Source organism: Pygoscelis adeliae, unplaced genomic scaffold, assembly GCF_000699105.1.
Source record: "Pygoscelis adeliae isolate BGI_AS28 unplaced genomic scaffold, ASM69910v1 Scaffold380, whole genome shotgun sequence".
NCBI lineage: Eukaryota > Metazoa > Chordata > Aves > Sphenisciformes > Spheniscidae > Pygoscelis > Pygoscelis adeliae.
Window position 1 is genome coordinate 255,429 of NW_008823912.1, and position 24,881 is coordinate 280,309.

General features: G+C 36.5%; 1 protein-coding gene across 1 annotated transcript in view; it reads right to left on the reverse strand.

Moving 5' to 3' along the window:
• The window catches only part of SNTG1 (syntrophin, gamma 1), a 168,313-nt gene extending 154,057 nt beyond the window's left edge, over nucleotides 1–14,256 (reverse strand). The window contains exons 1-2 of the mRNA XM_009335222.1: nucleotides 14,199–14,256; nucleotides 3,523–3,657 (exon numbers count right to left, since the gene is read on the reverse strand). Of these exons, the coding sequence (XP_009333497.1) occupies nucleotides 3,523–3,657; nucleotides 14,199–14,225 (162 nt within the window). The 5' untranslated portion in view covers nucleotides 14,226–14,256. The remainder of the gene's footprint in view (nucleotides 1–3,522; nucleotides 3,658–14,198) is intronic.
• Between the last annotated feature and the right edge of the window lie 10,625 nt (nucleotides 14,257–24,881).

A 24,881-nucleotide genomic window follows, 5' to 3' on the forward strand; every position in this document is an offset into this window, starting at 1 on the left:
ATAAAAATCTTCTATATTTCTGCCATCAATACTGATGAAGTTCCTACATGGTTAAATTCAGCTGTTCTCAGGGCATTTCTTTTTCAGATGAAAAGAGTAAAATTCCTAACTGTTTTGTACCACAATAAACTGTCATGGAGATTTATGACATTATAATTGTAAGAAAGCTGTCTGTTGGCAATACCACAATTATGAAAAAATACTTTGTGAGGGTCTGGTACTTTAGGGGAGAAAAAAGTGTACCTGACCTGACAGTCACCAGTCTTATCTTCCAATTTTTCTCAAGAGAGACTCATGGATATCTTCAGAACACAAGCTACTCCAACTCAGCATACACTTCCCATACTATAAAGCTTGTCTACAGGCAAGGATTTAATTTGGATTAGTAAAGACACTGCCTTCTAGGCTTTCAGTTTCACAAAATATTCTCATGTCACTTTTGGTCATTTGCACTGGAGTTTAAATCTACATCAGATATCCACTAGCAGCATAATGCAGAACCCACTATGTTTCCATCTTTTGGAAAGCAAGTCTGTCTTGTTGCACACATAAATAAATCTCTGTAATACTTATTGATGCAACTGATGCTCAAATTTAGATCTATGATCATTTATTTAGATCCATTAATTTAGATCCATGATCATTTGAACGATCTTTGATGCTTTATGGAATTCCTGTGGGTACAGGTACAATCGCTGCAGAACCCTCACTAACACTATCATTTTGTTCAGCGTACTAAAAAACAGATGCTTTCTTTTTTTCGTATTTAACAGTGTTTATGTTGTTTATAATCTTTTATGCATTCTATTTTCTTACTCCAAACGGTATACAATGAAAGAAGAAACAAGGTTTCTTTGCACCTCTTTAGTTTTGGGAAACTAAAACTGTTTTCCACAAAAGGAAGTGTTCTAAATTAAGAACTAGGTCCTTATCCCATGTACTCGCATTAAGCACCTCATTCCTAAGGAGCCATTGATTTCATTTAGATTATTCCTCAGGATGCAGATCAGGATACTGCTGGAACGTTAAGTGCCTGTTTAAAGTCTGTCCTACACAGAGGAGCATGCAAATTGATTCAGACCCAACAAACAAAAGAGATACTGTTCTGAACTAGAAACATAGTAATAGTGTTTCGTTCCCTAACAGTGCAGAAGTGATTAAGTAAAACCTTCTAATCAAATTATTTGAAGATTATTTATTAAAACAGATTAAAAAGAACTTTTACTGTAGCTACTTGTCTGTAAAATTTAACAATGCTATTGTTCCTCAGTTACAAATTTTATTTTTATTCTTTTGAGTTTATTCTATGAGGTATTCAATGTCAGTTGCTAATGAAAACACTTGCTCTTGCTCTGTAGAATGCATGTGAAAGAAAAATAGACGTGGTCAGTCATCTAGAATGACAGAAAGAATAAAACAAAATCAACCAAGCAAAGTAAAAGAGAATAAAAACAAACAAACAAAAAAGAAACCTAATAAATCAGGAATAAAAATGAGGAAAAAAATGCAAAAAAAAGGAAGCCTTGTCTGATCATGCTATACAGTCAAAGCACATGATTCCAGATGATTTAAATGACCTGTGACAAAAGGACAGTTAACTGCCTGTGAAATGCCAATCATCCTTAGTTGGAATGAACCTACTGATTCAAGACCTAGTCTTAATCCCAGAGGAAATCAGGGTAAAGTGCTCAAAAGTCACTAGCCTAACAATGACAATTCCAAGAGAAAAGAAACTCCTCATGACCGCACTAATATCAATCAGTTAATGCATTATGCACTCAATATGCAAATAAGATAGGGGGAGTGTAATTGCTGAAGCAAATCATCCACTGTTTTCTACAGTGCTGTTGCAAAACTAAAGAGGGCAAAACTGCAAGAGAAAGCCTTGCTGTGAAATAGAAAAAAAATTAAACATGCATTTCATGAAGACATTTAAATAACAAGTTCAGCAGAAGTAACAGATATTACAACACAATAATGAAAGTCATATTTTTGAGTGATAAAACCTTTTAATAAATAATACCAGAATGGGGTTGGTGGCGTGATGGTGCCACAGTGTGTGTTGCTAATTGAACTATAGCCTGATCTTGAACTCATAATTTCTTTCTATCTGGGCTGCTAGATGTCCTGTATGTTGAGGAACAGTACAGTCTGATTGGTAAAAAGAGCACGTATATTCCATATAAAGCACACAGACCTGTATTAGTAAATTGTATTTGTACAGCATGAAACTGTCAAAAGCTAACGTCAGATTTGTCATGCAAATAAACCCAGCCTGTATGGAGACAGTGTAGGCAGTGTGCTAGGCAGTGTGTTCCTCTTGTTTCAGAGAAAAACTCAGAACAATTCACCTTGAGATGTTCGTGACAGTAGGATGGATTCTCCTATACATTTTCCATTAATCTTCCACACTGTTAACACTGCTAACTTTCTACCAATTTATTTCTGGTTTCTGCTTTGTATCTTTTTATTATACTTGTATTTAGAGATACCGGGATGTGGCAACAGCAGCAATTAATTAATAAAACAGACAGACATAATAGCAGTCACATAACATTTGCATAAACAGATATTACACTACTATGCCTCATAAGATTTAACATTAAATCCCATGATAATTTTATTTAGCTCAAAGGGAGAGCAGAATGTTTATGATAGTTTCCCATAAATCTTAACAATATCTCTACAAAATATAGTTACAGTATCTATTAAAGTGTCTATAGAAATGAATAGTAAATGATTTATATTTTTTTAGCTATCTTCTAGAATTAAATAAAAACTTAGCATTACAATAGTTCTAAAACCTACAATATTATTCTATATAACATTTTACAGATCTTCCAAATGATTGTCTACAAAGCTCAGTTTCTTATCCACAAACTTCAATATGATGCTTAAATAAGAAATCTGACATATCATGTGAAAACAGTAATACATAAATGACACTATTACACTGTTCCAGATGAAGTCCATATTTATTAACGTGATGTGCTGGTAAAACTAGTGACCCTCGCAGCATGGACTGGCAGCATGCACGAAGTCCGGTGTTGTGCTACCGTATGAAACAACCAAAGCAACAGAGGATAGCAGATAATTCCTCTACCAGCAAAGCCCCGCCATAACAGTTACCCACCAATTGTCTTATCGACTCCACAGACAATACTTGGGCATATGTAAGTACATTGAGGTACCTGTATTCACTGCAAAAATCACTGCTTGTGTCATTCCTATCACATTCAGTGGCTCCAATATTCAAGGGTGAGTGCAGAGAAACAATGCTGTAGTCATGCATATAACTTATTCATTATCTTATTGCTGCTTCTTAGATGAGTATTGCTAAGATTTACTTGTAAAAGATGATATATTGAAATACACTTAGTGTTAACAGTATAAAATGAAATATCAAACTGTGGGAGTACATGCACACATATCCGTGTGCGTGCACACATATACACACAAACACACAGCATATTTTTGCTTTGTATAAAGTACATCTTAAAGAAAATAATAAAAACTACTTACACCAGAATAGAAAGGCTCACCAGACACACAGATCACATCCTGTTCCTGGATCATCAAAATATCTTTGGCTAAGTGCAGTCGCACTTTGAAAGGCTCCTGGTTACCATCCTGCAGCAAACAAATCCCTGTCTTTGTCTTCAAAGGAAGAAATAAAGAAAAAAAGTTTTCTCAGTCAGCACTTTGCATTGCCAGAAGCAGTATTTTGAAACAGAATAGCTGAGAGATAGGTACAGTTCCCATAAATACGTCAACAAATATCCAAAGCTATTACCAGTGATCACTGTATTTATTTATTGTGCTCAGACTACAAGGGAAGGATGGTTACAGTAGCAACTAGTGAAGGCAGATTTTGCAGTAATAAGGCACTATTCTGCCCATGATGAATTTGTGAAACTCCTTTCAAATTGCTTCAGAGCAGCTGTGCTCCTACTTTCCATCTTTGTATTAAATGATGACACCTCACTTGGACATGAAATAAAAGCTGATGTTCCACATATTACACCAATTTTGACACAGAAATACATACAATAACACCTCCAAACTAGCCAGATGTGAGCACTGACAGCCTACGTGAACATGTTGTGGGCTTTTCCTGATCTGTGAGCACAACACTGACATGCCTTTACGTTCCTTTTCAAATGAGGATGCTGAAATTAAGAATAAGAGAAAAGAGATCAACTCCTTCTAGTAACTTACTTCTTGCTGCACTTCTGTATTTTATGTTTATGGTCAGAGATCAGGAATTCTGTAGGATTCTTCAATATACAATAAGTGCCTTTCCAACAGTTTAACAGTGTCTTTGAGATAGTACCTATTTGTGTTACTTTTTTGGGCATTATACACAAGAGGTTTGAGCAGTGAAAAATCTGCACGTGTAATCACCTGCAGTATTTAATATTTTTTCCCTGAAGGCTGTGTTGAAAATAGAATTCTTTATAACACTTCATAAATGGACAAAAGTCTTGTTGGTAGAGCATTTTTGGTACGAGAAATTTGTTTACAAACAATCTAAAAATTTATCCTTACACCATGTTATTTACCAGAATTAGGTGCCTATACCTATTTGCATAGATACAGCTATATATGTCTGCACATATGTATCTCAGAAGAAAATTCATATATAAAAAGTATTTAAAATCTTGGACTCATCAGTGTCAATAATAAAACTTCCATTGCCTTCATTCAGGTCAGATTCCAATCCACTGTCTGTAAAAAGTTGTCTTGAGAGGAGATCAAGGAAACAAAAGTCTTGCTGTGAACTTTAACTGCCAAAGTTGACCTGGCTGTATCTGAGGGCTCTTTCTCAGACAAGAGTTTAAAAGAGGATTTGGAAGATCTCCCCATAATGTGCTCTGATACCTTACATCCCTAGCATGGAGAGAACAAACACAAATATGGAACTGACAGTAGGCAACTGGCAGAAGAAAAGTTTAAATTGCTCTCAAGAGGCCTTAAAAGAGGTGGAAAGGTCGAGGACAACCTTTAAATAGCTCTATAGAATGTTCTCCACTGACTGTTCTGTCACTTCTGCTTCATGCTCAACACTCAAACTTAGGAAATTGTTTTCCCTTGGACACCAGTAGCAAATGTGTATAACTCAGCCATAACTTTGAAAGTGGCTCTGATGTTGGTTTTATTCTTTTTAAACTAAGTAAGAAGAAGAAAAAATGAAGGGTTCCACGCACTGAACTCACACTGAGGTCAGTGGAAGTTCTGGTCAGAAGACATCATACAGCCTTGTTCTAATAATTAAGTGTCTTTTTTTTTAAACAGGATGAGATAGAAACTGATTGACGTGGACAGACAAATCAAATAAATGGATCACGGAAGGAGTTAGCTTTTCAATACAACTGAAAAATTCCCTCTCGTATCATTCATTTAAATAAAAAGAATGTAAAATAGTTAAATTCCCCTGGTCCTCTCCTTATAACTTCTGCTTTACAGACTAAGATGACTCCTCTTTCCATGGAGTTGTGAAGTAAGCAGTAAGTGGCAATGGAAGTTGAACAAAGCAGGCTGTAAATAACGATGGCCAAATAAAAGGGGTTAGCCTACAAGCACCTACCACTTATAAAATGCCTTTCTGCTGCATAAAAGTTTGCAGACATGCCTTTCCTCTTCCCTGAATAACTGGCAATGGAATAAATTCTGCCTCTGATATACTGATTATAGTAACTCTGCCTTACTTGACTGCACATTTCTGATTTGGTCAATAACCTTATAAAATCTCCAAAGAGTCTTTCTGCAAAAGCTGAGGGGCTTCCTTCTGGGAATTAGAGGCACATAACCATAGCAGACACAATTAGCTATTAGAATAAAATTAAAATTCAAGTCGGTTTCTAAATGCATGTGGGCTGAGCTTATTCAGTCTGAACAAGGAAACCAAGCTTGGGAACAGTAAAATATTTTGGCCCTTGGAAAGATTGATCATACACACTCAGTGATCTTATTTATATCAGACACTCTAAAATGTAATGAACCACTTTACTGTTGTTGGGCTTTATGAAAGCTGGTTTATGACACAGTTCAAAAGTAAATCTTCAATTATACTACCTCCTTCCCTTTCCTACCTGAAAGCAACATTAACAACCATGTAAAGGAGCAGAACATAGTTCAGTTTCATTAGATAAGCTCAAGAGAAGTCCTTGAGAACAAAGACTGGAATTTAATTACTTCATTATGTTTCATTTTTGTCTGCTGAAATTTCTTTTTTCTTCTCTCCACAGCCCCCTTCAAAACATGCAGTAAACTGAGTCAAATAAAGATATGAGCTTCTGCATCCTTATCCAGAGCTGGAACTTAGGGAAGACATCCTGCATATATGCTTTCATGTAAATTACGGTGCACATTAACATTTTTCATCCATGTGGCCCCAGTAAAATTATTCTGGTTGGAGGGAGATCATCTGTCTAGCCTATATCCCTGCCATCTCTTACATTTGAAGAGCTTAGATGGTGTGCATGTGCATGTGTGTGGATGAGGTGTGGGGGTGCGGGGTTGTGGCTGATGTTAGCTTTTGTTCCCATTACTAATTTTTAAGAGATTCCATGAGAGGGTGTGCTAAAATTTTCCCTTCAAGCCTTCTACGTTTCACTGGCAGTGGGCTCTGCTCTACCCCTGACTTACAGCAATAAAACAGCATATGGCACATCAGCCGAGCTACTGTAAGTGTCAGTGTGAGGTCATGCAAGGCATCCTCTTGTGCTCAAATGTATGATAAACTGCATCACCTTACAGCAGACATGGATAGAGAAGCATAGTTCAGCTGATAACAGTTTGTTAAGCCAATACACCTTGACTGTATGTTTGAGCCAAAATCACCAGGAACATTGCCCTGCTTAGATTTATACCATCCTACTTTCTTCATCCTATTTATGGAGTTTGGCACCTGTTGTAAAGAGGACAAGAAAACTGAGTGTTTGAAGTTGCACATGTTTATGAAGTGGATGAGGTAGGCTAAGGAATGGATATGGAAGCAATATACAGTGATGAAAAAATGAGTTTCCATATGGGAGAGAAGTCAGTGGCTTCAAGCAAAAGCAGTGATGAAGGGAGGTAGCGGTACCTAAGTGACAGAAGCAGTAAATGTTGCACCTGCACAGTACTGCCTCTGTCATCTCAGTCTACACCCTTTTAAGCTGAGTTAGACAAGAACACTGATGCGGCAAGAGCTGATGTCCTTGGCAGGAGTTTAGAAACTGCTTACTGTCCCTGAACTAATATAACTACAAGAGGGACTGAAAACTGATCCCTCTTTGCTTTGCCACACCAGTCTGTGTTGAACTTTCTGCTTCAGATCACTATCAGAGAACAGAATAGGTTGGCAGAGCCCTCAAGGCAGACTGCTTTTACAAAGAATATTGTCACACTGAGATCATTAGCAACAAGGCAGTGAAAAAAGGCCATTTAAAAATCTTTTTCCATTATACCCTGACTTACAGCACATTGTCCGGATTGGCTGTGTATCAGATTGGGCCCTAATAACTTTCCTAAAAGGAATTTAGAAATGCTTACATTCCATAAACAGTTTGGTGCAATATATATGGCCTTCACAAACATTTAAGAATTAATTTCGGAGGAAATACACATGAAAACTACAGTTTATACATTTATGCTAGCAACAGAGTCTCTATCAAACATATACCAAAATTAATACTGTAGGAGAAACATCTTAAAAGTTACCTATTGATTTCAAAATCAATTTCCTGCAGGACTGCCAACATAAATATTTTTTTTAATTTATCTGTCCTAAATAAGGCTACTGACAGGTTTTCTGTTGAAGAATTTTTTTGTTTACATTTTTCTCTATTTGTTGTTTTCCTTCTCATTTATGATAAGAAAAAAAAATTCTAAAACTTTTTCTATGTTTTGTTCTGGAGGACACTTATTCAGTATTTCAGGCAATTTTAAATACTCTTAATTAGTTTCCAAGACATGACTATAAATTTTTGGTTATTCTATTTTATCTATTTCTTTTGCCTTATGCTAATAAAACAATTTGGTTAGCTTTGCTTCTTCTAGTTTCACATCAGTAGGAAGACTTCAACAGATATCGCAGAATAGTTTAGTCCATGAACCAGTGGAAGAAAGGAAGAGAAAAAATATCTCAACACATTTTCTATGCAAGGTGGCCTGGATTTTTAGTTTTTGCTTTGGCTGGTATGTCTTAAAATAAATTAAACCTCTGTTTAATTTAGTTTTAAGCCCTGAAATTTATTTCTACCATCAAGAATCCGATACCAGTAAGGAGAATGGGTTGCAGAAACTGGCTTAAATTTGTATGTAATCACTTCAGATTAATATCTACACTTTTGGGTGGTTATTTGAATTGAGGCTGACCTCTGAGTATTTGGAGATATGCCTGTCACTGCTTTATAACCACAAGTATAATAATAGAAAGGGAAATTGAATCAGAGGTATAAGGCGATAATGGCAATGAATACAAGAGGTAGGAATATGTGTCAGAACCACATAAAAGATGTTTTTTAAATGGTCCAGCTACTCATTCTGTGGAGGTGTTGCTAGCGTAAGTGAAAAGTGCTTATATTTTCAAAAATTGGAATGCAGCCCAGATACACGGGGATGTGTTCAGCTTGTCATTCAGAGCCTTTTCTATCAGATACCAACATTTTCCAGTCCAAAGGACACCAAGTCCATTCCTGCACGTGAATTTTACACTCCAACCTGAAAGAACCACAGGAAAATGTTGAGTTTGGACTTAATCTTCTTTTTCTTTGATTTGCCAGGTATTTGCCAGGTAAGTATTTGGCTATGGCATTCTTCCTAAGTGATTTTCTTGAAAGAATAAAGTCTAACAGAGAATTTCCTTGTTTCCTACAGTCTGATTAGTTCAATATGTAAATTAGACATTTTGGAAAATCCATAGGATTCATAAAGCAGCAGACAAACAAACAGTTTACCACTTCAAACTGATCCTTCAAAGAAACAATGGACAGTACTGTAAAAACAGATAAATAGAGTATAAACGTGAAAATGAATGGGATATTTACTAATTTAAATAAGTTTGAAGTTATATTGGGAAAAAAAAAAGTCAAGCTAATAGAAGTAAAGGATGAGATTTCAAAAGTTAGAAAGTTAGAAAAGTTAGAAAGCTGCTCATGCAGCTTGTTCATAAAGTACATGGAAAATATCAACTTAAAAAAAAAAAACTATCTAAAGGGAAAATGTTCTAATGCATTATAATCATCCTAAGTCTTCAATTTCATCAGAAGGGTACTTCCACTGCAGAGGACAGTATTATGTCAGAGACTGAGGTTATCTTCCAAGAGATAGTTTTCAGAATATAGAATAAGGTCAAGTGAGTACAGGAGAGCATTTAAAGAACCCAGTGACTCTGTGATTTATGCTCTTGTAAAGTTCAGAAAGCTCAGGATAAAGGCTAAAAGAGGAGCTTTCTTATGGTTTGGAAATTGTTGAATAAGTACAAGAACCAGTACAATGGATACATTTGCTGATCAGTGAGGGAAAAAAACATGGAATCCAGAATATGAAAATAAAAAAAAAAAAAAAAAAACAATGGAAAATTTCCCACAGCTAGCAAGTGGAGAAACCACAAGAAAAAATTAACTATAACTTTTCCATCATCAGATACCAGGTAGTTTCCCTTAGAAAAAAAATGTGTGTATGTGTGTAAGACCTTATCTTTTTGTAGTGCCATTTGAATTGTTTAGCACATAAGGTATTTTCTTGCAGAATAAAACTACTTTAAGATGCTTTGAAAGGCATCACAGCTTACAGATAAGATGCTGAGGGGAGAAAATAATCATTAGGATCACAGGAATCATCTTGAGATTGACACCAAACTGTACCTGTCAACATGTAAGTGTTTAAGCTCTCATTATCATCAATGATTATTATAGGCAATAAAGCGTAGAGAGCAATTCAGTTGATCAGCAGGTTTTGGGAGAACTGAATTGCTCACTGGGCTCCACTGACTGTACTATTCAGATCTGCAGTAGGAACTTAGGCACAAAGTGCATGTGCAGGTACCTACAAGTAGACAAGACCATTTCAGTGTCCAAATCTCAAACCAATCCCACTAGCAGACACTAGAAAAAAAAAGGGATGCATGAAAGCATCAGAACTATGAAAGAACTAAGGTTCCCTCAGAGATATCCAATGCACTAGAACAGCAGTTATTCAGAATGAAAAGAGTAGTTTAAAGAAAAAAAATTCAATATGTCATGGACACTATGAAAAACGTGCTTTAGCCTCAGTGCTTCTATATGCGGAATATTTTGGTTTTATGATAATTGAAACTCAGTTCAAACCATTCACTGCCATTAGCAAAGATGGGGATGGAAGTACCAGTGAGAGTCTGAGCCCCACTCATCATTTTGGGAGAGCGATCTCAGTTCTTCTACAGTGGTGGTGGTTACAGCACTGGACGATGGGGAAAGAAAGGCAGTAAGATATTCAGAAGAAAGGAAACAAAGAGGGGAAGAAGAGGAAGATCAAATAGCCAAGATGCCTCATGACAGCTTTTATTACCGTTATCAAAAACTGCCTAGTAACTATTTTGGCATAGAAGACCAGAGGTTATTTTTCCCAGACACATAGTACAATTGAGAATTTGATGCAACAGGGGATGGAGGGGAAAGAAGGCTGAAAGTTGTAAGTGCACTGACTAGATAACCAAGTAAACAGAAGTACATGGAGCAAAGTCTACAGCTACTTTATGTTTCATGTCAATAGTTGAAATAAATAAAATAATACCAAACCATCTATGGCTTGGAATGACTAAACTGTTGTTGAAGATGTGCCAATGGAATAGAACCACAAGTTAATTAAGGAGGTAGTGCCACAATGGTATTTTCTTTAGTCGCTATTGTCACTTTCATAAGGAGCTCAAGTACTAGATGAGGTTTTGGTGACAAGTCTGGCAAATTTTAAGGTATTAAGAAAAGTGTATTAAAAGCAATACCTGAAAGGTATATATTGGGAATTGAAATACCTGACAGAACAGATGATTACACCTCATACTGAACTCAACTGAACAATCATATTAAGTAATTACTTAATACTTGGATGGTGCAATTCAAAGGACAGTGTCCACATCAGTGGAGAAACAAAAATGAACCCTTCTGGAAGCCAAGAAGTAGATAAAAACCACAGCTGTTAGGTTACGTGATAAAATCTTAGTCTGCACACACACCAAGGAGTACAGACTGACTATGGCAGATAGGGGAAGTCCAAATAACACCCTGCCCAGTTCCATCAAAGGGGACATCAGCTTATTGAAGGCCCATCACCACAAGCCCAGAGGAGCACAGGAGCACAATGGCAGGTGGGAACCCAAATTAAGGACTCATCCAAAGGGACACCTGATCTGGTCCCCTGCCAGGGCTGTCCCGGGACAGCCTCAGCCCCAGTGTCCAGGTGTGAAACCCTTCATGATAAGAAAATGCCAGAGCACCTTTTGGACTGAGTGGGAGTCACTGCCTCGGGGCATGGGACACATTATAGGATGCAGTTTTGGATTGCACAGGACTTATTATGGGACGTTTAGGGGAGGAACCAATGCAGGGAAAGGGATTCAGTGCTTTGGGGAGGAACAAGTAGGGGAAAATAGAGGTTTAAGGGGATAAAAAGGAGTTGGTTACATGTAAATAGTTTTCTGATCAGTATGCTTGTCTGGCCATGCCCTGAGCCTGATCAGTGCGGTCTGTCTTATCCTCTTTATTAAATTCCTTTCTAATTCTTTTCCTGGGTGAGAGATTCTGTGGTGTGTGATTGTTTCTGTGTGTGTGTGTGTGTGTGTGAGGTCTGTACCACCTCTCAGTTGGAGAGGGGCTTGTATGCCCAGCTGCCAGCAACTGGGAAGACTGGGATCCAGAGGTAGCTACTGGGCACACTGTCTAAGTCCCGCTGCTGCAGGCATCCACACTGTACATACATATACATATACTCTCAAGAGTGGACCTCCATCCTGCTCAGCCAGAGAGGGGAGCAGGATGAGGCTGTTGGTGCTGTCTGTGTTTATGCGAGTGCTCTGTGTGTTGGTATGTGGCCTGTGTGGCTGGTTATGTTATACTATATATGGATATATGTAGTGTATATGTGTGCTCTGTGTGCATATGTTTACTGGGGATACATTTTCACCCTCACTATTGGTTGGACCTGGGGGCATGGAGCTGCAGCAGCCTCCCCTCTCTTGGGCTTTCAGATCCAGCTCAGTATATTTTCCCCCAAACAAAAAACAAAGTAGATGATGCCTTACAATGGTAGTGCTGAGGCTTTAGTTAAAAAATACACTATGTGTAAGCATAAGGATGCTGATGATTTATTTAGACATAGGCATTTGATGAAAGTAGGTTGAAAGTATATATTTTATTAACTTTGATTGGACACCACTGATTCTGTGGCACAAAGCTCATTTTACACAAAGCAGATAAACTGGGGTTGAATCCACCTCATTTAATTTTATTAATCTAAAAGCTAAAATAGCTTCTTTAGGGTCTCCAGATTATGGAGCTTGTTTAGGATGGGTGGAGTCATCCTCTCCTTCCCTTGTGTATCATGGAAGCTCCAACAAAGCAGCTGATTTTTAAAGAGCTAAATTTGAAATCAATGTCCCCATTAGAAGCTAGATACAGAATGAAACAGATCTGTCATTGCACTTGCACTGTAAAGGCTAAGATAGGACTCATATGGCCGGAAATCTTTCTGTAGCTGCTCTTGTTGTAACTGCTGCTGGGCACAGAGTGAAGTTAATTGCCACTAAATAATCTATATTAGCATACAGTTTAAATAGGAACATAAAAATCCTATGAAAATAATACATATCTGCCTCTTTTCCTCAATGAGTGCATTCAAAAAGAAATTAAAAAAAAAAAGCCCTTAATAACATGCTTTAACTTTTGGTCAGCCCTGAAGTGGTCAGGCAGCTGGACTAGATGATCATTGTAGGTCCCTTCCAACTGAAAATATTCTATTCTAAAAACCAAACCTCAACACTAACAAGAATGCTTTTTCCAGGCAAATATCTGGGATATACTGTGTTATAGAATTTAGACTGTGCATGGATCTTCTGAGGTATTAAAGCCTGATACATAGCATCCTGGACAATCATCACAGTATTCTTTCCCAAGGGCAAGTTTCATTTTAATGTTAGTTTTTGACCCTACTACTCCTTTCAGAATGCTGTCATGATTTAATGTTCTTTAGCCTGCTTATTTGCTCTTCCCTCCTAATTTATACCAATTGATTCTGAGGTTTTAGCTGCAATTAGTGCTTGGTTCTGGTGCTGTTCCCATGCCTCCACTTCTATTTTTTTCATGGGATCATGGTCACACTTAAAGATATGGCCAATTTTCTTGTTCCCAGTCATAACTTCCTAAACGTTTGCGATTCTCAGTGTACAGGTGATTGTCATGATTTTTTTATCATAATAATGCATTGACATCATTACATAATTTGGTGTAAATGGTTCTCACTGTGTCTCAGTTGCTGAAGTTGTGAAAATGCATGAGAACAATTTGTTCATAGGCAATCATTGAGTAAATAAGATGCCCTTTTTAACGTCTGCTAATACATCTCATTTACTTTCTTTAAGGCAAAATTAGTATGAACACAGAAAGCAAAGCACTTCCCTCGTCTCTAGTAGACGGTGACTGAAGTACTTTGCGTTGACATTATGAAACGATACCTATTTTAAACGAAAATAACACTCTTACCTCATCAAATCAGAATGGAATTGCTTTTCATTTTGGTCATCTTCACAGCTTCACTCTCTCCCCACCCTGCCTTTTTGCCATACTTCCACATCTCCCCCTTGATTTTGCTGAACAGTCCTATACAGATTTCTGGCTCCAGTGATGTTTTTCTTCATGTACAGGCTTTCAGATATAAACACTTCACTAAAAGCAAAGCTCACACAAAACATAGCTACCTGCACCTACATTGTGCCTAAAGAGGTAAATTGGAATGGACAGAGGTGAGGGCTAGTGATGAATACACCTGCACAAATTCTTTCATCTTCTACTACAAAGTCTGTCTGCCACTGTAAAGCGATCAGCTGAATAACTTATATCCAATTGTATAATTCCTCTCATTTCTGAAAAAAGGGTAAAAAGGGGATTTTGCATATAAAAAGGATTAAAAGTTCATTGATTTTGATTCTACTATTGTTTGAGAAGAAAAATATCTGATCCTACCTCTTCACAGGCGGTCCTGAAATCCATGTGCTATGACACAGCAAGTGATATTTGTCTAAAATGGAGAGAAAGATTTCATTAGAATGAAAAAGATATCGCAAAACAAAAGTTATTTGTCTGAGCTCAGCAATTGCACTTCTCTTTGTTAGGTGCAGCTATAGTGATTGCTTAAAAAGAGAAATGATCAAAGTTGCAGCAGGATTAGGAAGTGTAAGGTGTTGTAAGTTGTTCCTGGTTCTTATAAAGTACACAACCCGGTTTCATTGAGTATAATCAAAGGAATGCTTATGGTCCCACAACCTTTTCCCTTCCATAGGGCATTCAAACTTACTTTCCTTATTGCAAGTGTAAATTTCTTTTTTTGTGGTTTTGTTTTATTTTTTTTTTTCCAAAAGTAAGAGTATACTGGAAAGTAACAGAAGTGGAGACAATTAAGTGTTGCTCTTCAGAATATCCTCTCTCTTCTAAAAGACTGTTGTTTTTTTTTCTTTTCTCCTCTAATTAAAAACCATCATGTGTCAATACCTTTTGTCTCACATTTTATTAACATACATAATCTCTCCAAGGAAGCCAGTGTCATTTAAGAGTGTGCATACTTTGCAGAAGTATTTATGAGTTGAAAAAACCCCAAATGTTAGAAAAGTCAGGAATATGTGTGAGTGCTGGCAAAATGTCACACCAAATCCTGTGATTATTACTTTGCCTGGCCTTTACCTAAGGCGTATTCATCCCAATGCACACTTATGCATTCATTTATTTCTGAGATAAAGCCACTGGAACAGGCTGTTATCAGAGGATAACAACAGTATCCTGCTGCTGGTTCTGCAATGGAAATACTCATGCATCAGCCAATAACATTTCCAGGAAACACTTCCTGGGCAAAACTGTGATTTCATTCAATGGCTGGAGAAATGAAACCTGTAACAAAATCGTCTCCATCAAGCATTTTATTGCTATTCTGTGTTAATTATGTGCTTACAATTATTTGTATAAATAGAGTACTCAAAGCTCCAACACAAAATTTTCCCCATTAGCCTAAGTTTAAAATAAAATTACAAAACTATACCTCACATAGTACAAAAATGTAAGTCCTAATAATAATAATAAAACCTCTTGCTCTCTTAATTAAGCCTCTTAATTTGTTTTGCTGCCCTGGATGCAGTTTTATTAAACCCAAGCACATGCACACATACGAGGTTAATGTTCTGTATTTACTGAGCTCTGCCTGGTTCACAGCCTGTGCTCTAGACTAATTTCTAGCAGAGCTAGCCTAGGTTGGCTAGGTTACAATGCAGGAATTTAAAAGGGACCCATCATCATTCCTTCCTTATCAGCTTTACAAGTGCACCAAGATCCAATAAAGATCTATATCTGTAATTCTGCTTTCAAAGTGCTCATAACAAACAAGGTCACTATTACAGTCTTGAAGACTTTTCTCTCTGGTGGGACAGTCATTGTGCAATGAAGTACATTTCCTTGTAATTTTTATGAACTCTCTTTCCACGTGCTGAGTAAGCTGAAGTGGGAAAAAGGCTTTACTCACCTTAGCAAAGTATTCTGAGGACTTTTTAGCCTTCTGGAACTATAAACTTATGTATCTTTACAATATAAACTGAAGTACTGCACAGTGTTCTCCTTTCTCAGGCCCTGATTATGTCAGGTCAGTAACTCCTACTGCAGTCCAAAGTGTATTCACTTATGTTATGTTCTGCCTTATTAATAAGAATGCTGCAAAGTTTGGGTTTGGGCAACTTTGGTTCCACAGTCAGTGACAATTCCTCTTTGGTTCTTTTTTAGCTACTGTTTGATCTAAATCCTACCTAATCCAGGTCATTTCCACAACTCAGAATTACTCCATTTTCTTCTTTTTGTTGTTTTTATGTATTATGCATTTATTTACTTATTTCAGACATATTTGTATTACCACGTAGAAGAAAAGTCAAGAACAACTAGGCTTCCCAGCATCATAGCTTATTGTATATATAGCTCATGACCTAAAATAACCCGTAATTTTGCTAAGATAATAATTTAGCAATCTTAGAAGTATGAAGCTTCACATGAATACCAACTTCTTTATTGAAAAACCCTTTAAATCCTTTCTTAAAATCCTTTTTTTTAAAACCCTTTAAAAAAACACCAACATTTCAAACACCACTGCCATTAACTCTAGCATGCTTAATATGTCGGGTGATATTATTCATAAAAGGCAGGAGCCATAGTTCTCTGTCCTATGTCTTGAGGGCTGTCACAGCAAACAGAGCCCTTGGCCTTCAGAGAGACAGTCCTCAAACTATAAATATTGCCTCCCACTACCTGTTGATACTTGGTGAATCTACCTGTCAATAACTTCCTTTTTTTCCCCTACATGCTAAATTGCAAATAGATAAAATAAAATATACAACCAATACTCTCCTGACACCCATCTCCTACCAAAATAACTTCACTGGTTCCCACAGAAAGGTTAGACACAGAGTTTCCTCTGGGAAAGCTGGTTAGAGGCAATTTTTCATGATCCGTGACGAGAGCTTTTACTATTAAAATATTGTCTAAAATGTAAACTTGGAACTACATAATTCTCAACACAAAATCATACTCATTGCAATGAGCGTACCTGTTTCTCAGGCACTCAACAACTCCTTTACTAATCTTCACAATATAGTGGCCACTGCTTCTGTATCACTCTATTTCCTACTGATTCTAGTCTGCAGCTGTACAGAGAATTCAAGCCCGTTATCAATGTTTTTTTTCTGACTACCAGCAATTTTATAACACTTGATTTTTTAGAAACAGCACATAGAAGGTTTGATTACAAAGTGCATTACCTCATAAATCAGCTCAGAAACATCATTGTTTCCAGCATTTACACCCTGAATAAACACTCTAGATGATTAAATTACAGGAATACATATCATGCATCATGCAGATATTTTATGATCTTATGCTGGTAAAGTGCCCCAATGATTAGTAATTGTCTCTTCCTGTAACACACGAAAAAAGGCAGAAAAGATAAAACCAAGTAATTTTAAAAATAAAACATTTGTAAAATGATAAACTGTGACACCCACTGCTGAGAGATATCTCCTGTTCAACCTCTGGCTAACCTCTGCCATCCCCTTACCTTCAAATCAAAGCCACTTTCACCTGAGCATCTTTCCAGCGCTTCTAGGAGCTTCCTTCAGTCTCACCTAGACAGCCCACTGGTTACCAGCCCACTGCCCCCTTCAGCCTCAATATTTGATTTTTCTCTGTCCCTCCCCACCGTCAGGTTGCTTTGGGACAAACTGTGCTCCAGAAGGTGCGAAAGGAGCTACCTGTGGCTTTGAAGGGATGAAGTGCAGAGGAAAGAGCAAAGGTGTCAGGATAGAGTAGGGTGTGCAAGCACAGGGGGAGGCATGAGCAGCGTGCATTACTTAAAGAGAAAGAATGGCTTCCACAGCAGTGAGGCTTCCTCTGAAAGGGTTGGGAACCACTGCAATCAAAGATATGTAAACAAGCAAGCTTTGAAAAGTTACTTTTTTTCCTTTCAACTGGATTTGCAACCTGCACTTCCTCCAAAACTGAGTTACCAAACTTATTTAGCTCATCTCTGCTGATAGATGTAAAGGAAATAACACATGACAGACAGGTTGGGAACAGAATTTGACATCCCCTTGACAGAAGAAGCAGTTATTCAATACTGAAGAAACATTTACCGAACAGTATTATTACGGCATTTGTGTTCTAAAGGGAAATCAATGGCTAAAACATACCGGTAAAGTTGAAGGCAATGGCAGCCCTCAGAGACAAAGCTTCATTTAGGATAATGCACTGAGCACTTGAGCTATGCTCTGATCTTCTTATAATAAATCAGGTCATATTCCAGTAGTATAATAGATGGAATTTCACAAAGTATTTCCATGACCGAATACTCCAGTATATTTAATAAAATGATAGCAAAGAAAAAGAAAATTTCATGTGCACACAACAGCAATAAGAGACACTTTGTAAAGTGTTAGGAATACCACAAGCCAAATAAAATACTATTGAAGCAATAGTAGGAAACACTTCATTCTCAAGGTTACTGGTGCAAAGTAAGAATACAATATTGTATGCACAAATAACAAGTCAATGGAGAAATGATGTATTATGAAACTCAATTTAATTTAGCATAGACTATCATTGCAGCTTGTATAATTCTTACTTGCTGAAGATAAGTCACAAGAAGTTCTTATTGGCTGAGAACTGTCTGAATTGTTAACTGGGACACAGACTAAAACCATGTTTCAAAGGCACAAATATGAGATCTGCAACTAATTGTGATAGTAGTTCACTACTAACCTTCATGTTTGCCTTTTCAAGTCCTTCTCCTGCCTCCATTCTTACCAACATCTTTTGTGTTCTAAATTTTGGAGATGTCTAAAGGAAATCATATCTGTCATTTTTGTGTGTGTTAGGAAATGAAACCTACACATTTGTAACCCTGCAGGGGCTTTTTTTTTTTTTTAAGTAATACTTAAAAAAAACCAACAAAACATCTATATTGTAAATACGGAAAGAAGTCTTAGAAATTATCCTTACATGTAGCGCAGCTGGTTCTTTGTGCTTTAAGGGAAAGAAAAACATTTTGGGGAAAAAAGAGGCTTTACTTTAAATGCAAATTCCATGAAGGTTCCTTCATTCCATCCAGCTTGCCACAATGCGTTTAGTACTTGAAGAGTGGTCAGAGGCATGCAGACAGCACAGTAAATCAAGAGAGCAGTTTAGTAGCCACAGATTAATAAAATCCTATTCAGTTACTGTTTTCGAGCACACCTGAATTATATTTCATTTGAACACTGAGTTACTTATGTTCAGTTAACATAATGATTTTTAATAATTTATGATAGTAACATATTGGACTCATCTGGTGAAAAATTTCTCAATGAGTTGGGAGCAGACAGTCCCTAGATCCAAGCACAGCCTCGTATTTCCCTCATAGAGTTTAATACAGGAAGGGGGATCTATATATCCCTTGCACAGAATTACAGTTTTAAAAAATTAATTTAAGTTGAAAGATGCTTATAAAGCTGGAGGCCCCTAAACTGCATGTACTTCAATCTCCCCAATAGTGCAAGGTCTGAGATGAACTTCAAACTTACCAAAGCTGTGCACTTCTTCGGCAGTGAGGAAAATAATCACCTGACAAAGCTTTTTAACAAAAAGTCCAGCTCTTAACAAAGCTCGTGCTTCAAAAGAATTGAAGTTGGCAATTAGTAGCTAACAAGGTTTTTAAAGTTTATTTCATTTTACCTTTGTTAATACAAGAATGATACCTACCTGCCAGTTATAATTTATTATTTTAGTTGCAAGCATTTTTAATCAGCAAGCCTAATTAAAGATTCACTGTATAAACATCAATTTTTTCAAGAATCAGTGAGCCACAAGGCAATATTAACTGAATGAACGTATTTTGGGGTCCTGTTTAGCTTTAGGCTAAAGCCTGGAAAGTTGCTAGGAAAAAAATATCTGTGTCTGATCTCTCACTTTTTCAATGTTACCTTTTGGTGATTCACTAGAATTGTCTGAATATATTTATGTACTTAATTTCAAAAAGAGGTAGTGCAGATGTCAGAGCCCAAGCAAGGACTAAATGTCTCCTTATTCTGGAGGCTGCATGAACTATTTCATGATTTAGACCATTTCTCAGTGTTGCCTAAATAACAGTGCCTTGTAACAAAGATGAACAGAAGTTCTCCTCTGAGTATCTGGCACGGCACTTTGGTTTCTCCCTGCATTATCTCTCAACACAGAATTTCCTTAGAAAAGAGATACTGGCATTCCTCTGCCAAGGCAATTGTTTTCCAGTCAAATATAAATTGCATGCCTCTGGCATTATGCCTAATGCTAATAGTTTGGAGTGAGATTTTCCACAGCATATGGCATTTTTTGATTTCATATAAGTTTTAAAAAAATTAAATAATAATAATAATAATAATAATAATAATAATAATAATAATAATAAAAGCATTGTACTGATATCCTAAGGGAGGTAAAAAAATAAATTAATGGTTATAAACATTCAGGAGATTTTAATTTGCAAGGTTCTTGGGAATTTCTTGGATACTAAAGTAAGCTAAAGACAGGAATGCTTCCACTTCTTCAAATACTGAGCACGCTTTTTCAAATTAACAAGCAGGTAAGATAATACTTAATGACAAGGTCACAGTTTAATGTGTTTTGTCTTTGTCTTGCCCTCAACTTAGGACATTTATTCAACAGCTAATATAACAAAGCACACATTTAGCCCTGTGAGGTCCAGAGAAACGAGACTTCAGAATCACGTGGTAACAACTACATTTACATATATTTAAGTAATCATAAAAGTTTGTAAAATTTTCCTCTATGAGCAAAACAAGTTGGATTGATGCAAACTAAGATAAACTGATTCACAAATGAAGAAGTGCAAAAAATCAGTATGACCACAAAATGAAATAAGTGTACCAAATATTTTTGAGTTTTATATATCCATAGATTAAACAAATGTATGCAGCCTATATAATAAGGGAGTGGTAAAATACATTTAGTAAAACTGTTTGGGCTAATATATTTCTTTAGGAACTGGATTCTGTTTTCACAAAACTCAGTCACAAAATCCCCACTAATCCTAGCTCTGCCATTTCAGATTCAGACTAAAAAAACATAAACGCAATACCAGCACTTATTTCCTCTTCCCTCACTGATAATGGGACTATCCCTCCAATTCTGTGGACGTCTAGCCCTAGCAACTTAAAAAAATTGTTTAAAATTAACTACTGTTGATACACTAGCCTGCCATGTTCTTTGGGCAGTGTTTTGGATGTGTGTATTACAGGATATACGTATAAAAGCATTTACGACTTTAGCAAAAAATACGGAAAAAAACAGTGGAATACATTGACTTCTAAGAATCCTTAGGAGGTCTCATCCTTTCCGAAATTCTTTAAATGCCTGTATCCACTTGGCATAAAAGGACATTTTTTACATGCTAATGATTATATGAGTGTGGACAGTGTAATCCATTAATGATTTTCCCTTTAATTCCCCAAAATGGAACAGTATTCTAATGTCATTTAAAAGAGAAATGTTGTACTTCCTAAGTACAACAACATAGCATACCTTTTTAAAAAAAAAAAGATAATTTTATTCTGGTATACTTTGACTTTCAGTAAATGCAAATAGTATAATACCACATATTTATTTGAGATCTTCAGATCCTCTATAAATATCTGATATATATATTTATAACTGTATGTATGTACATGTTTCAGATCTAAAGTTAATTGCAGAAGGTTTTAATGGAAAAATAATAATTCACAGTGAAATTTGAAAAAATCTGTATTGCCCTCAGATGATACATTGTAAAAATCCTGCTTTAAAAAAAAAAAATGTACAATGGATAATGAAAACTAAAACCAGATTAAATGAAGAAGGGACATGATACCAGACTTAGTACAGAAGATGTTAATTGTATCAAATGAATATGAATATGTTTTATTTCCACTTTACAAGTGTATAGAGTAGCACATATTTCCATTTTGTTAATTGACTGAAATGTTTCCCATATACCAGGGAAAATGCAAACCAGGATTTCTCAACAGGTATGACAAGATTTCTGCTCATATGCTATAGTCTGAATCACAAACTCTAGAGTGTCTTGACAGAGGTTGAACTAAAAAGATAAGCATAATTGAACGAAATGACAAAATCTAATCTCAGAGAAATTCAGAAGTTTCATTAATTTCAATGAAAAGAAAATGACAAGTCATTTTAAATTGCCCCAGGACAAAAAAATAATCCAAGTTTCATTTGGTACTTCATAACCAAAACAATATTTGATTCTGACCTTTCCTCATTTTGATGGGATTGAAATTAGTTGAGTAAGGTCAAAACATTTTCATTCTATTTCATCATTTGTTTTTATTAAATGATTCATAGTATTAAAAAGAATATTCCTATTCTACATTCACAAAATCAAAACACTGTCTTGTTATATTTTAAATTACCAGGTTATATATCACATTGTAATAAATTTGTAATTGGTTTGAGATAGAGCAGTGGCAGTGTTTTAAGTTGTTTTTGTGTTATGTCCACAGATGTGAATACAAGTCGTCTTCTGGATTTGTACCAGAAGCTCCTAACTGGTTCAGATAGAAAAATGGTATAATTTAGCTTTCAGTGTTTGTTTTCATATTGATATTTGAATTGGAGCTTGCTTTCTACTTAGTAATTACCACCGTCACTGTTTTTCCAACCACTAGTCAGTTTTCTCACTGATAACTTGGAAATGGAATTGGGCTATCAGGAGTAAAAAAGTTTGGGGAATATGCTTGCAAGCTACCCAGGAAGATGGGCAGAAAGTCAGCTTGAGAAGCTGTGAGATAACACTGAGTCAGTGCAAGCTGGCAGAACTGAAGAAACAAGGTATACTTATTTTTGTTAAATCAAAACTCTTTGCTGAGGCACTGAATTTAAATGACTAAACTCTGGTATCAAAATCACCTAGGTGAAACAACAGAGAACAAGACAAATTGGAGATTAAAGGAACAAGACCCCAGATTTCTTATTTAAAGTGGACTAAGGCATCTCTGTGTTGTCCTGCAGCTTAGACAAATGATGTTGTAATGTGTCAGTAATGTGTCAGATCATTGATCCTTGAATGTCACTGATATTCTTCATAGGTTTTTTTTGTTCCTTTTCTAAAGTATGAACTTACAGATTTTCCATAAATAACCAAGTTAATCACAAAAAATACAAGGAATAATTTGAAAAATTGATCGATAAAAATATTTAAATTATTGTGATTAAGTTACCCTTTGACAGCTTTAGACTGAAGTCTGAACTGCAACTTAGCTTCTACTATCAGGTTCTGCAATCAATAGTGACCTTCCCGTCCAAGAAGAATTCCTATGATAACAAGCATGCACACACTTCCAGTGGTCACCACTAAAAGCTATGTATTTGTTTGTCATTTCTGGGACAGCATAGCTATGGCATAGAGAGCGCCTAAGGCTTATTGCAGTTGCTGCTACAGTGTTGCCTTATCTGCAAAGTCACTTATAAAGACTACCATTAAATATTAATTTTCCTCAGGTTAAGGGCGGGGGGGGAAGTAACCTATTTCAAATAGTTGCCAGTGAAGGAAAGTGGAATAATACTGTGCATGAACTAGGAAATTCCAGCCATCAGAGATATCATGGTTATGGTTTGCATAGTCTTCACCACATTTCTCTTTTTTCAGAGCAGATACTTCCATATAGAAGAATTCAGTACTTATGGAAAACAAACACCAATAACTTGGCTCAAAATTAATCAACATAATTAGATCTTCCACTTGAGTTTTTATACGATTGCAGCAAAAGGCTCTTTAACACCTCTGGAATCAAGAAAGCAGGAATTTGTAGCAGTACTGTTGTAATATCATCAAGTCAAGTTTGTTTATTGTCAAACTGTTCCTGCAGTAGTACATTGTCAAAATGTATAAAAAGACAACTTGAGATATGCAAAATACGCCACATGGGAAAACACAGCACTTAAAGTACTGTAAAATTAAAATAAACAGTTAAGTAGCCAGTGAGAAACACTTATACCTAATCAGAAAATACCCCTCTGAGAGCAGCACCCCTCACTGAAAATCTTTCTGTATGGGACTGGACTGGGATGGTGAAATGGTCATCCCAGCTGTCCATACAGCCCTCTCCTGCATGTCGAGAATCCTGCCATAGGGATATAGCAGTAAGTTGCAAAGAAACAGCAACTACAGCCTGCTCTGCTTTTAAAAACTGAGGTTAATTCGGACAAACATTGGCTAGTGGTAAAATGTGCTAGTCCAGGAACACTGAGCTGCCACACAATGATACCTGCCTGTGCAGGGCAGATGTGGGTGGAGAGCTGTAGGTGTCATCCCTATTTAATCAGTCACCTCGTGGGAATTACTCATTTTAGTTATCTCATTTTCTACCTAATTGACTACTGCTCAGTTTAGATTTTACTTGGTGTGTTCTTGAGCTCACTGAGAGCCAGGATGCCAAAAATTGAAAGTCATAAGAAATTTTTCTTTGTCTGTAAAGTCTTGGACACACTCATGATACAATCTGATTATAATATGGGTGGGACTAATATCAGTAACTTCTTCTATGATTGTCTTTCACACTCCACTAAATGTAAATGAGAGCCACTAAGTGTAGATGAGAGAAGATGATGAAAATTTGAACTGTACAGTCAAGCAGACTGGGAGACGCTGTTGTGATGAAAGTGATGTTGAAAAAGCGTTACCAGGAATAGAATGAGAAGAATGTGGAAGGGAATCTGAAACTTGGTAGATCAGGAGAAAGGAGTTAGGGTAGGCCAAACTGAGGAAGCTTTTGGGCCACGGGCAAGTTGAGGGATGAGGAAGGAGACAACCTTCAGGAGAGTGAAAATGAAGGTTTGTAACCACCATGGAGCACTTGCCTCCAGGGAAATGGTACCCAAAAACCAGATCAAAATTCCACAGGCATGGTAGTGTTACACCTGTTTTACTGTACAGAATAGTAAAATTAAGCAATGTCAGCAAATTTATTGTATATATCGTTAAGCTGTTAGTATGGACCTTCGTATGGATTTAGTCCATGCCAGCTAATACTCTCCAAAACAACAGGCTACACGATTCAGGAGTTAGTACAAGGATCATTCTCAATAGGCAATTTT